Source organism: Belonocnema kinseyi, chromosome 7 (genome assembly GCF_010883055.1).
Source record: "Belonocnema kinseyi isolate 2016_QV_RU_SX_M_011 chromosome 7, B_treatae_v1, whole genome shotgun sequence".
NCBI classification, from domain to species: domain Eukaryota; kingdom Metazoa; phylum Arthropoda; class Insecta; order Hymenoptera; family Cynipidae; genus Belonocnema; species Belonocnema kinseyi.
The window spans coordinates 137,322,796-137,338,306 of NC_046663.1; the positions used below are offsets into that span (position 1 = coordinate 137,322,796).

General features: G+C 34.3%; 1 protein-coding gene across 2 annotated transcripts in view; it reads right to left on the reverse strand.

Annotated features, from left to right (window-relative positions):
- Nucleotides 1–11,383: 11,383 nt before the first annotated feature.
- LOC117175998 (probable ATP-dependent RNA helicase DHX35) overlaps nucleotides 11,384–15,511 on the reverse strand; it is a 215,619-nt gene continuing 211,491 nt past the window's right edge. For both annotated transcript variants that reach the window (XM_033365936.1, XM_033365937.1), the window contains 2 exons: nucleotides 11,705–11,858; nucleotides 11,384–11,616 (listed from right to left, as the gene is read on the reverse strand). In XM_033365936.1, the coding sequence (XP_033221827.1) occupies nucleotides 11,490–11,616; nucleotides 11,705–11,858 (281 nt within the window). In that variant the 3' untranslated portion in view covers nucleotides 11,384–11,489. The remainder of the gene's footprint in view (nucleotides 11,617–11,704; nucleotides 11,859–15,511) is intronic.

A 15,511-nucleotide genomic window follows, 5' to 3' on the forward strand; every position in this document is an offset into this window, starting at 1 on the left:
TTCTCTACATTGTACTCAACACTTTTATATCGAATATAATACATTTTTTATGTAACTCTGTCTAGGAGTGCTTATTAGAAAATTGCAAAATATAGAGAAAATTGTATTTATCATGATTATTTTCATACTTGTTTCTTATTTTGCTTTAAATTTTATTCTAAGCTGCGCTAAAACATGTATCATTTCAATAAATGTATATCATTACAATTCATGATATGCATAAAAATTGAATCATACTAATTCTTATTTCCTTTTTTTTAATATTTTTTTATATTTTTAATCTTGTTTTTTTACGATTAAAGAAAACCTCGTGAATCTGCAAATGGACTAATAAGGGAACCTATATATGGTTCTATATAGAATCCTTTGTCCTCTCTCGTCTGTTCTGTCCTTTTTCCATAAATTTAATTTTTTTATTTCATTTATTACGATTAAAAGAAAATCTGCTCGCCCTATCGAAAAATGATTAATAATAAATTTATAGACCTTTCCAGACGAACAACTTTTGTCTGTTAATTTAAAATTATACTTATGTCGTTTTTTCAAAAAATTTGATATTTTCATTTTGAATATTATTTTTTACGAATACAGGAAAAACTATATTTTCTATAAAAAATTTTAGCTCTTTTTTGAATAAAAAAGTTTTGTCTCATTTTTTCTGCAGCTTGTGTCGTTAGTCCAAAAGTTTTTTATTTTTCTATTTTAAATGTTTTTCTCGACTAAAAACAAAAACTACGCGTCCTATCCAAAAGTTATTTATTACAAATTTGTAGGTCTTTCCAGGGCGCGCATTTTTAGCTCATTTATTTTTTTCGTATCTTGCATAGTTTGGCCCAAAAATGGAATTTTTTGATTGTATATTATTTTTGTTAGGATCAAATTGGGATTTTTTAACTTTTCGACCAAATTAAAAAAGTTTTTATGATAATTCTGTAGGTCTTTTAAAAATCAACGTTTTTCTCTATTTGACTTTTTTCATATCATGCGTTGTTTGGCAAAAAAATTTCATTTTAGTTTGTTTTTCTGGATTTTGAAAATGCTCTAACTCTGATAATTTTCTTTTTATAGAAAAAAGTCATGAGGATAAATTGTTTGGGTTTCTGAGTACTATGAATAACCGTATATAGAATTTTGAAATCTTGAAAAAATGCGGTTTCAAACATTTTTTAAATGGGCTCACTTTTTTAGTTTTGATCCGAAATAGCTAGTTTACGAACTTGTTTTTTCTTTTTTGGCCTTAAAAAAGTGTGAAAAAGCAGAATCTAATCTGATCAATTTTTCGAATGTTATCGAGCCTACAGAATACAGACTAGAGACTACAGACAGACAGATAAACACCTTCGTAAAAATCGTAATTTCTAATTCAGTGGGTCTCAAAACGTGGAAATTTAATGAAAACCGACAAAGTCAAATTTTACATAAAACCAATACCTTCTCATTAGGATAATAATGTAAAAAACATTAGCAAAATGTATACTTTACATCCTTTCAAGCGAAATAGTACACTGTTAGAAAAATCTGTATGAGGTTCAATATACATGTGTGTGAAGCAAATATGCACTACCGCTACTCAAATGTAACATAAATTGGTGTAGTGAATTTAATATACATGTGTTTTATATTTAATATACTGGTCAGTACACCAATTTTGTAAATTCAAATTTTCAACTTGCATTTGACGAAATAACATGTATTTTAAATATTCCAATTACAAACGAGATGGAAGAAAATATGTGTAAAATATTTAAAAAAGACTAATGACTGTTAAAAAGTTTTTTAGCAGCTTCTGTCCACATATTTAATTTAAAAATATGTCGGTCATATGTTTTTCATAATTCTGTTGTAGAAAAAAAATTTTTAATATTTAAAAAACAATAGTTTGGGCAAAATATCAACGATAAATAGCGTAATTTTTAATGGTCGAAAATGAAAGTCTACATTTATATTACCGATTACTATTATGTTTATACGTATATATTTCTCTATTGTGTGCGCGTGTATGTGTATGTATGTATGTATATAGGTGTAATATTTGAGAACATATGCATGCATTTTTAAATGGAAGTATAACAAGAGTTTATTAAGCAAATGTTGAAACTGTTATCTGCACCCATTTTTCTGAAACTAAAAAAAAAATGCTTTTAGCTAATACGATATTTTTTATTTCCATAAACCTTCCTTGCGTGTGAAAATATGAGATTATGATCCAAGCTCAGGTAAGATAAGATAACATATTACGAGAGGCTGTAAAGGCTTTTAGTTGTTCAAATTGAAAAAGAGTTTGAAAGGATTTAAAATACCATAAAATCTACACTTTTTTCATCTCCGTTATTGTGTGAGATATTAAGTGATGCATATAAATAAGAATTATATTTTCACACCATAGGCCGGCGCGGTTGCACCCAACGCGTGAGATCCCTGATGATAAGCTGATACAGACGATCCGGGAACGCGGATGCCGACTAGTAGCTGATTGTCGGCATGCAAACTAGGCTCAAATAAGCTTAAAAAGCCTGGTCCGTGCGCGGAATCGAAAAAAGCTTATACAGGATCGATGGTGTGGAACCGAAAAAAAGCTTATATAGGTTCCATACACAGGTCTCGCTTACAACTTGGTTAGTTTTCCAGAAATTACATTTTTTCTTTAACTATGTGATCTTACTATAAATGATCAACTATAGTGAATTATACTTCAGTATAAAAAATGGATCCTCGGTGGCAACATCCTTTCAATGCTTTGGTTTGCGGACCAAGTGGTTGTGGAAAAACAAAAAATTCTCGGGATATATCGATGTCATGTGTGATACACATTTGGAACGTATTCTTTTTTACTATTCAGAATGGCAATCGAGTTATTCTGAATACGGTAAAACTATAGAATTTCGAGAAGGATTACCGCAACCGACTGATTATTCTAGCGATAATGACCGTCCTAAGCTCATAATTGTCAATGATCTTATGCGTGAATCTTCAAACAATACAATTGTAGATCTTTTCATTAAAGGCAGTCACCATAAAAATCTTAGTGTTATATTTATCTCACAAAATTTATTTCATCTAGGACATGGACAAAGAGATATATCACTGAATACGAAATATATTGTTGTTTTTACAAATCCTCGAGACCGAGCTCAATTTCAGGATCTTGCGCGACAAATATATCCGGAAAACCCACGTTTTTTACAAGAAGCATATCAGGACGCAACATCTGAACCCCATGGTTACCTTTTTCTGTACACAGCTATCAAAAATATAAAATGAGGAGTTCGAGTTGATGAGATACCAGTTATACGTCTATAATGGCGTCGAGTGCACGTAAACACATTAGTGAAAAAAACACAGCAGCATTGCATGCACTCTGTCGACTTGATCGTAATTAACGAAAAGCGATTCTGAGCACCGCTAATGCAAAACTCGTAAAATGTATATGCGAGTGTGCTCTCAAAATTTTGGCAGGGAATATACCTTTAAAAACGCATGAAAAATACAAGTTAAAAAAGCATAAACATACTTTAAGAAAATTGGCAACATCGAAGGGTACTTGGAAAAATAAAAAACGATTTATTATTCAAAAGGGTGGATTTTTACCTCTATTACTCGTTTCTATTATCGGTGGTCTTCTCTCAAATATTTTCAGCTCAGCTAAATCACAAGAGTAAATATCCCTTTTTATATCTCAATAATACTATTCCAAAAACTTTCAAAAATAAAGGAATCGTTTTACTCCAACGACTTTGTCAACCAGATATGCAAACACGTGTAAAATGGGATTCACATGGTTCTCTCTTTATGGATGGTAAAAGTGTAAAAAATGCAAATATCAGTGATCTGATAAACGATGCATTGAGATTGAGAAAAAAGATGAAACCGGCGGGCCGAGACCAGTTTGCCATGATCCTTCGTGAAATCGGTATGTCTAGAGAGATTGTCGAAAATAGGAAATGCTGGACAAAAGATATAATCTCTTCGAGAGAGAGAGATAGTCGACGCAGTCCCAAACTATCGCCTGGACTTTATGACTCACTAATGACAGAAGACGAAGAGGTCATTAGTGCTAACGAGGTATACGAAGGGCTCACTGACACGCCAGGTAGGAGTACGAAGCGAGCAACACCTCGTAGCACAGGTTCGGCTAAAGCTCAAGGGTCGAGAAGAGGTAGCAGCCAGTGGAGAACATTGTTTCTGAAACCATGAAATTGTTAGAAGAAATATATTTCGACCCATCCCATGAAGCCTCTTACTCACGTATTGAAAAACTCGTAAACGCTGTCCGGGGAAGAGTCTCACGTGCAAAGGTGGTTGAATGGTTAAAATCTCAAGACTCATATAATCTACACCTACCAATTTATCGACGTTTCAGAAGAATAAATTACGATATATCAAATATAGATGATTTATGGGAAGCAGATTTAGTTAATTTAAAACATTTAAAAGATTCCAACGATGGATACCAGTATCTACTAGTGGTCATTAACGTGCTGAGTAAATACGTTTGGGTTGAGCCTCTTAAAGATAAATCTGTGAATGAAGTTAGAAGGGCATTTGAAGCTATTCTCGATAAAAGTGAAAAGCGTTCTCCTGTCTGTCTACAGAGTGATAGAGGAAAAGAATTTCTCGATGCCGGATTTCAAAATTTTTTTTGACGCCCTGTACGGGATTTAAATGTTAAGGATTTTACGCATAGTGATACTCATCGTTACATTGATGTTTTACAACAGATTTTACAAGGCTATAATAATTCACGACATTCTAGTATAGGAATGCGACCATCAGAGGTGACTTTGGAAAATGCGAAAGGTTATGAGGCTGGATGGACAGAGGAGATTTTTGTGATAAAACGAATAATTAAAGGGCTTAGACAAAATTCATATGTTTACGAGTTACAAGATCTGGCTGGTGATGAGATAGATGGAGTTTTTTACGAAAGAGAACTATCGGCTGTGAAGAAAGATACTGATATTAATGAGTCAGAATTCATCATTAAACAAGTGATACGTAGTAGAGGAAAGGGTTCTAAAAATAAAAAACTTGTTAAGTGGACGGGTTATTCTGACAAATTCAATTTCTGGATACCTGTTACCGATATAAAAAATTACTATGAATAACGATCAATTTCAATTAGTTTTATCGAGCAATAGCAGTATGAAGTATTTTCCGCACAATACTACGACTCGCTTCACTACACAACTACCTCACGATATATGTTTACAGGGTCGTTGGACTGTTGGACTGACAGAAATTCAATTTCCAAGAACATTTCTTCATGTAAGACACGAGGCACCTGATCGAATGTAAATACTCTCTTCCTTACGTTCTCAAAGAGGACGCCGAGTTGTCTGAGCTTAATGACAATGCTATTCGAGATAAATACAGCGCAGGTATGCTGACTGGTAAATGGTTATGTCCTATTGTCTCCGAGTTTCGACCCAAAGAGACAAAGATTGCTATGTCAAAGTTAAAAAAATTTGTCAAGAGGATTGTAAGATGAAGGGGCGTCATTTTCTTGTAATTAGTGAACAAGTATCTCGTATACTTGGTTTTGCACCACAACAATTAATATCAGATACTACTCATTACGCTAATCACCCAGCAAGTTTAGTGCGTGGTTTACCCGAGAAAATGTTCGTTTATTACGATATTTGTCAACCTCACATGACGGGTGATGCGAAAACCCCTCTTTTACGTATTATACCTGTCGATACCCGAAACTACATTTTTGCATTCACACAAGTCACACAGTTTTCCAATCCAAATTTCATTTCACTTCTTCATACTGAATTTCGCACGATAGAGATAGATATAAGAGATCATGTTGGGCTGCCTATACCGTTCGAGTTTAGCACTCTGACAGTGACACTTGTATTTAAAAAAATTGAGTAGAGAAAAAGGAGAAGAAAAGAAACATTAAATGAGCAAGTAAAAATGAGCTATTACGTAGATTACTACACAACACAAGTAGGTGGAGGAGGAATATCAAAAAATTATGTCGGATCGTCGTATCAAGGTGGTCATGGAATTGGAAGTTTTCTAGGTGAACTTTTTCGACGTGTGCTAGCGATACTGGCACGTGGTGTGCGTACAGTTGGTAAGGAGGCCATTTGTACAGGTGTTAACGTGTTAAATGATGTCGATAATAAAGTACCTCTCAAGCAGGCATTTAACGTTCGTTTCAAGGAATCTGGTCAAAAATTGAATAGAAAAGCTTTGGATAAAATTAATAATCTTATGAATGGCTCGGGTTATAAATTTGGAGTGAGAAATCTCGGACGTCAGTTACCCGGAGTTCGCGGTATAGAGAGTATCGCCCAGCTTAGAATAGGGATTAAACGGAAAAAAGTGAAGAGACTTGTTACAACGCATAAATCAAAAAAGAAGAAAAAGAAAGGCGTAAAAATAGTGGTGGAAAAAACCGTTCAATTTCGGACATTTTTGGTGGTTAAAAAATACATTATTGTATGATGTCCTTTTTACACTGACATTCTAGCGAGTGTTTAAAAATTGAACTAGATCTTTTTTCTCTTCCACGAACTCAAACATCTATAGAGAGTTCGAAATGTGTCCATTATAAGCCCGTTTCATCGCTTACTGACGATTCGCCGATAGAGTTTGTCATTCCAGGCCACGGAGAAGCATACATAGATCTCGCTCATACAATGCTCAGTATACGCGTCAAATTGGAAACACCGACAGAAACTTCCGCAAATCTCAAAGGTCTGAAAAGTGTGAGTGTGATAACCAACTTGCTTCATTCGATGTTCAATCAGGTGGACGTATATTTCAATCAAAAACTCGTTTCTCCTCCAAACGAGGCATACGCGTACAGAGCGTACCTAGAAACATTGCTCAATTGGTCCAGCTGCAAAAAAGATCCATCTAACTTCCACTCTCTGGGCTGCAGATACTGCAGGAAAAATGGAAGATTTGACCAGCAAAGATACAGGCATCGATATTCGTCGAGATTATTTGGGTGCAGGAACAACAATAAATCTAATAGGTCATCTCCATTGCGACATTTTCAATCAAAACAAATTTCTTCTAAACGGAGTCGAGATGCGTCTTCGATTCGTACGTACAAAAGATGCTTTTGCCTTATGGACCCTGTCAAGACATGCAGTTTACACATTTTGGAAGCATAGCTCCTTGTTCGTCGTTTAAAAATAAGCCCCGGTATTTTACTAGCATGTGCAAAATCTCTATGAACAAGAACAGCAAAATATTCTGTAACGAGAGTCGAGGTCAAAGCGCTTACTTTACACGGAGGTATTCACGGTGAAACTCTTGATAATGTTATTCTCGGACAGTTGTCTAAAAGAATAATTATCGGTTTCGTAGAGAACAAAGCTTTCAACCGCAATAAAGCACTTAATCCATTTAACTTTCAAAATTACAAGATTAATTTCTTATCTTTTTACATCGATGGTACACAAATACCTTCGAAACCTCTGCAACCAGATTTTTCCCAAAAAAATCTTTACGTTGATGCTTACCACACTATTTTCTCTGGTACTGGTATTCACTTTCTTAATGCGGGTAATGATATCGATAGACATGATTACTCGCAAGGATTTTGTCTTTTTGCTTTTGATCTTACCCCTGATCTTTCTGCAAATTGTTATTCTCACTGGAATCTCGTAAAGCATGGAAGTCTACGAATAGAGGTACGTTTTGAAGAACCATTAACAAACACCGTAAACTGTATCGTATATGCAGAATATGATAACGTTTTGAAAATTGACTATTCTAGACAAGATATTGTTGACTTTGGGGGCTGATAAATATTTTTTTCGGCCTTTTATTTCTCGAAATTTCACACGCACATTGAACATCCTAATGTACACATGTGTTTAATTAGGAAAGGTTTGGACAGGTAATGTCTTATCTTTTTACACGGTCACCGTTATCTCATAAAAATTCAGCTGTGTAAACATTGGAAAAAAACGGTGAGAAAAAATCTGCCACATGTGTAATCATATTAGCCTCTTTTTAGAAGCATAAAAGTTGTCTTTCATTTCGTCCAAAGTAGTCTAACCAGTCGGTTGACTCCTAACGTGGTTTCTCGTATGTGTGTGTGCATGACGCTCTACTCTTTGTCACCGGCGTCTCCTTCGTCAAACTCGTCATCAGTAAACATACTTTTTTATGTGACAAATATTATGGACTTCTTGATTGATATTAAAGGCTTTCGTGATATTGAAGATAACTTTATTGTAAAAGAAGTGGCCGTCATTGCACTAGATCATAACTATATTGGTCACTGGATAACTGCACCACCTTATCTCTTCTCGGATCTCTGTATCGCTGCGAAAGAACAAAATAACTGGCTTACCTGTTATTTTCACGGTACCGAATGGTTTGAGGGAGAAACTCCTACTAAGTAGCTGTATTCAAATCTACGCGATGTTGCAAAATCAGCTGGTCAGATATATACTAGAGGTCTGGAAAAATCTTCACTTTCACAAGACATCATAAGTAGAAAGATTATCAATCTAGAAGAATTAAGCTGTCCTTCTTTCAAAAAACTGGAAGCCAATAAATATTACTCTTTTCATCACGGTGTAAAAAAGGTACAATTTTTACATGTTCTGTCAATAACGCAATTAAGCTGAAAAGCTGGCTTTAAAAATGAAGACGAGAAGAAATATCTCTTCGTGATTTCACTCGTTGCAGTCCAAGTACACTGAAAACAATTGAATGCTCTGAAATTAACGATCTTGGTACTGGGGTGACAACGAGGAAGGTCGCTGACAATATACAGATTTCTGTTAAAAAAAATCAATCAGATCAAGACTGAGGTTTCTAATCCAGTACCAGTACTGCCTCGACTTGGAAGTCCTGGAAATAGAAATGGACAGTCTTCGAATACTTCAATCACTTCAAGTAATACCAGGACATACGACAGGTGTATTCCCCGCAAATCGGATACCGAATGTGTGGATGAGACCGGCTGCTTTAATTTTCAATACAGATCCACACCATAAAAAAGGATCGCATTGAGTAGCTGCTTATATTAACCGAAATAGCCACGGAAAGTACTTTGACAGCTATGGCCTACCGCCTCTTATTCCTCAACATCTTTATGGTCTGCGAGGAAACTGTACTTAATTCCGATGGAACACAACAGAGTTACAAAGTTCCTCTTCAGATGTGTGTGGTCAGTTTTGTATTATGTTCTTATATCGTATGTGCAGAGGTTTTTCTTTTGGCGATTTTACCAAACTTTTTAGCGAAAATGTTGTAAAAAATGATTTCCTTGCATCAAATTTTTATAAAATGATTTAAAAAAAATATAAGATCAAATCGAGTGTTTTGCACAAACCTAAAGACAGTTTGCAAGGTGGTGATTATAATAAGAAATCTAGTAATTCACATCTTGAATTCTGTGTTCAATCTTGCTCGTCACAACTTGCTACTTTATATCTACCATAGTGTACACACATTTAATACTGTGGGCTATGTGTTAATTTTTGAGTGTTTATCAATATGTATTTTTGCGATATGTTTTAATTATTTACAATAAGTCTTCAAGTATCTCTCTCTCTCTCTCTATTTTCATGCTGCGTCACTTATGTATGGTTTTAATTTTAAGCTGTGTCTGAAAATTCTGGTTTGGAAGAGCGGAAAATGTGTGACTTATTCAATGAAATAAAATGTTGTCCCAGGCTACGATGTATAATGAGTCATAATAATCATAATTATAATCATCATGTTTTTTTAATTTTCAGTGGGTATATCTTTTAATTTTTAGCTAATTAAAAATTTTTCAACTTATTAACCGGTTTTCTACTTGTAATTAGATGTATTTTTTTTTTAATTTACTGAATAAATCTATTTTAATAGGTTTAAATGTAATCCTAATCCTAGATCATTTGTGATGTTTATTTTGGGCAGCGAATGCCTTAGGGTTGGTTCTACATATCTGAACTCTAGTAAAGCATGACCAAAATTTCTTTCAAGGTACTGTAGTTTTTCTGGGATTTTCTATCCACATCATCGATATTAATATCCGGATATGGTTCTAATGGATCCAGTACATGATGTTCATTATCCCGAGCACCTATGCCTTCATCATCAATCAAGTCTTCGTTGTCTACATCTTCCAAGGCGAGTTCATCAATAGGAAGCTGCTGTTCTACTTCCATTTTGATCGTAGCTATTTCAACAGCCGAAAGCAGTCTGTTTACAGATATAGAGCGCTTTTGATATTGCTTTTTTTTATATTGATATTTTTTTGATATTGATTCTTTGATATTGCGCTTTTGATATTGATACAATTTAGGAAAGATTATTCCTTGAAACATTGGATATTGGCCTAGTTTTTTAGACCTTTTTCGAAAGTTTCATTATTAATCTTTATTTTAAAAACAAATTTAAAACAATTTAATTATTAATTTTTTTAGAAGTAACTCTGAAACTTTGGATATTACAATATTGAATAACGAAAATCGTTGATTTCAAAACATTCAACATATTTTTTCTTTTAATTATTGATTCCGAAACATTTGAAAACATCCGACGCATATGAGTATCGAATTTTCTAGTATTACCCATTTGCTGCTGGCAAATGTCAGAAGTTTCGGAACCCACCATCAAAAGTATAAATGTGAATCGTACGGTTGTCATTTGATGTGCTCCCTCTTTAGGTATGTGAATTATCCTGAAGCAAATTGAAATACTCTAAAGTGCCTTAAATATCTTCAATTATTTTGAAATATTCTGAAGTATCCTGAAGTATTTAAAATATCTCGAAACATCTTAAATATCTTGAATTATATTGAATTATCTTGCATTATCTTGTAGTCAGAAGTAGGTGTCCACTTTTCAGTCGAGTTGTCAACCCCTCAGTTTAAAAAAAATCTCTCATTTTCCAACCATGCTATGCTTTTATCTGAACTTAATACTGCAGCTACTCGACCAAATTCTTATCGAGTCTTTATCAAATTCACATGTGGTCAGGAGAAATCTTGGATCCAGAAATGATCAATTTAGTTGTATGTTTCTGTGAAATGAAATACTATAAACGATGAGGTTGTGTAGAATTTTGGTTAGAATGCTCCGTTCTGTTCTCTAGTAGCCTTAGTTTATGAAAAGATCGTGTACGAACTCTCTCGCTAACACATTAATGTTTAATATTATATTATTATTTTTGTTCCTATATATTTTGATCGAGAAACTACCCCATTTCGAGAAAAGATTGAAAAGGACATGCGATCCGCATGATATGATTGGCCTCCCCACTTGATGTAAATTTTCTAAAGCATTTTTTCGAACTGGTGAATTTTTTTTCGTGCGATGCACGCTTTCCAAAATAATTGACTAAAACCATTTGAGCGGTGGTGGTGGTGGGGGGGGGGGGCTCGACTTGAGGATATTTCCATTTATTGAATAGAAAATAAGAAACTTTTATTCATAAGGTAAAAACTGCATTTTATTAAGTACAGAACATCTTAAATCTATTATTTGCGGAAACAACGATGCTTGCGTAATAGTTTTTACACGTTTTCGATTAGTTTTTTCTCATAAAAGTGAGGAGCCAATTCTGTTAACCATTCAGGCTGAATCACTGTTAATTCTCTCATATAAGTTTTATTTGATTGTGAAATTTCGCAAAACAGTATCCTGCAACAGATTAATAAATGCAAGAGAATAATAAATCTATTGTATAGATGTTAATAATTCTTAACATTATTTATGATGGAATTCTTACCACTGTGGTTGAGGCATCGTGTACAAGCAACTATTTGGATGAATATGCAGTTCTTTATCTCCACGTACAGTTTTATATACTCCCGTGTAGTGAAGGTATGCAATATTTGGAAAAAGACCAGCAGTTATACATTTAAGAATAATATTTGTATCTCCTGAAACAATCAGATATACAAAATGTTTTAAGCAATTTATTTCTTTTTAGCAATAAAAACGAGATAAAAGTGCTCAACGGTGTAGATTTCGTACAGAATTAAAATCTTTGGATTTAGGAGTGCTTTCCAGGGCACCATGGGGTAACGGGTGGGAACTCCATATGATTTGCAATAACATTTTCGCATTCCCTCAGACGTGATTGCATAATCCCAAAAACTGTTTTTTCCTTTGTATTTTATATGGGAAATTTCCAAACTAGACTTCTAACCATCATGAACTTTTAAACCTCTAAATTAATCTCGCGCAAATATGATCGTTAAAATAGACCCTAAAGGATATTCTAAGTCGTTAGAATAGGATTAACGCATAGTTAATAATAAAACAAAATAATAATTAAAATAGTTTTATTCGATGAACATTGAGTTCAGCCTGTGGTTTGAGACTGTCCCTAAACTGTTACAACAAATGCAGAGGGAAACTAATTTATAAAAGGAAATGTGAAATGATTTTAAAATTAAAGTGGTATGTTTATTTCTAATACTATATACAATCGGAGTTCGCACGTTATTCTAAATCTTAAAACTTTAGATTTTTGGTCTTGCGGACCGTAATTTTATGGATTTCCCTTTGGCAGCGGTGCAGCACTCGTGATGCAGGCGAGTGACGGCCATTGCGTTGGTAGAGTCACGCGGACAGGCTAGCGTTCGGCACAATTAAGTTTACTTGCGAGGATAATTTGACAGATGTTGCTGCGAGGGCGTTTTGCGTGACTGATACGCGCTCACAAAGTAAAAGATTACATATATATAATTTATAACCGTACATATGATTGAGCGCAAATCAGAATATATTTATTTTATTGATTTCAAACCAATTTTTTAATTTTTTAGATTCGGAAAGTTTTCAGTGTCGGATATTACACTATATCGGCAATTTTATTTCAGGAATTTTCTATTACCGGAAATTTGCAAATTCGGTTATATAAATTTTCGGAAATTGTTATATTTGGGAATTTAGGCTAATTCGAGGAATTTTCTATTAAAAATATTTTCTATTTCGTAATTTTTCAGTCATCCCCAATTCATTCATTGCCCCAATTCATTCATTCTTAATTGAATTAAATTCTTAAATCACTCTGAATGAAACCCTTCAATTTTCTTCTCCTCGAAAATAGTCTTTGAAAATTATTTGAACAATACTTCAAATTTCAGTACTTTTGGATTGGCTTATTAGTATGATACCACCGACAAACGAAATAAAAATGCAATTCTACTTGGCAACACACTCTTTCGTTTAATTTGCGATTTCGTAAAATTGCTCACTTTTCAATATTTGCTTCAATAATATTTGATTTCTACCTGACTCCCTGACTTAATATTAAATGTACATAGTTATAAAATCTTTGTTTGTCATTTTATAATGGACCTTTACTACAATTTTCTAATTGTTATAAACTATTTCAATTGATATTTTTCATTAAATAAAACTTCTGTTATTTAACACCTATCTAATGTAGAAAAAAGATTTGAATCGTAGAATTAGCCTATAATCAGATTATAATTTGATTCCAATAAAAGATCTTTTTATAAATTAAAACTAAAAATAAAATATGGATTTAGAGTTGAATTCCGAAAAAATACATTGCAAAAATAAATCCCTTTCATACTCTGAAGAAGCAATAGACAAACCTGAACACCAAATTGCTTGAAAGACTTTGTTTGCCATAGTGATGTTCACGATAGTGCAAGGTGCAAGAAACCGTCACTCGCGAATTCCTTCTCTTACCGTCTTCGGTAGAGTGAACGAGCGTACGAAAACACGGTCCTGAGTTTATACGAGTATACATGCGCACTAGATTTAATCAGTATGGTGTAAACCGACAGACCGGCGATTACTTTTATCACATGTTATATAATAAATTTCCTATTTATTTGGACATGCGATCGCAGGGCAGTATGTGTGAATCTGTATCTTCTGTAACCTAATATCTTGCTGCAAGAATAGAGGCCATATATCGGTGTTCAGAGTATCGAATAACCGAAGGTCATTATTATATATTTGCTATTATTCAGTTATTATATATCATCGGTGAAGTACACCATGAAATGCTAGTTTTTTCCATTGAGCTCTTAAATGGGTCCGAAATGTGACAATCGTTTCACCACATTGATTGGAACTCGCCTCTGTTTGTCCAAAGCGACTCGAGTCTCAGACATCTGAACCTACTCTTCGACCGCCTCTAAAGGTCTGCGTTCTAGGAGGTACTAATAATAACGCTGATTCAAGGTTAAAAAGAAAGACCTCAGTACACTGATGAAGTTTGGACTACACGGAAAAAAATCTGGGTAGAGGGGTACCAGATACTGCAGAACTAATACCGTCCGAGTGGGATGGAACTCTATCGGTTCAAAAACAGAACTACAGCAGTTCAATTATTGGGGGTCCCGCCCGATTCGGCCATCGAACGCACTTCGCACGAGCATCAAGAAAACATTCATTTTCCGCATGTGGGAGCAGAACAATCCATCAAAAAAAGCGCGTGCATTTCGATGCTGGTATGTCAATAGTTCGGAATTTTGGGTCTAGCTAGTAGACTGAATTGTGTCAAACTTCTTCCGAACTGCTGGCATATTAGCATCGAACAGCACGCGCTATACTAATTCAGGTTCTTGGAATGATAAAAATTACACTGTGCGATTTAAATTTAAACACTGATACCGCATTGTTAAGTTTTTAGGTGCTATCAAACTTATATTAAATTACTTAAAATGGACAATTTCGAAATTGTTTATACAATACAGAAACACACTTTACTGAACAAAACCTAAGAGTATGAAATTTTTATTGACAAAATTGTTTTTATTTGGAATTGAGATAGAGGTTAATAAATACTATGACAAAGTTACAAGCCACTACCTTCATATAGCCTAGTGAGCCAGAGCAAGCAGTGAGGAGTGGAGCAATACCAGGCTCTCTGGTCCAAATTAGCAGCACCACCTGATCACTTATTATTTTGCTGCCCATTCAAGGAATTCGGCAGTTTCGAGCAAAGATAATCTTTTAGACGCCAAGCCATCTGAGTCTCCGACCCAACGCCGTTCCGGGCCATTGGTACTATTTAGCGGTCACTCCTTTAAATTTAAACGATTGTAAGTTACTGAATAATGCGTCACATTACACGTACTTATTTTCTTATAATTGACTTCTACCAATCTTTCGATATTCCACATTCTTCGGTTATCCTTTAATTAGTGAACCTGTCACAATAAAGGACAATTTAAAGATTGAAGCATAATTTTAAAATCTGCTCGACGACGAGAAGCAGCCAAAATAAATTAATACCAAATTTCATTGAGTTACTCAGGACATCAAAGAAGAACTACTTACAGTCCAGAAAGAAAGGCAAGAACATACCATAAATAGATAAAGGGACGATTATACCATTGCCTTGTAGTTTGTGGGAGCCCCTCTCGCATAAACTGTTAGAAACCGGTAGGTCTTACAAACTACAGATATTAAAAATGTTCCGTAAAACGATTAGAATCATTATTTCCTAAGAGTATCTAGGGCCTGAGCACTGTTGATTTTTGTGCACTTAGTTTTCGCTCGTATTCTGTGTGGTTTCCAAAAAAAGTTACGTCCATGTTTGAGC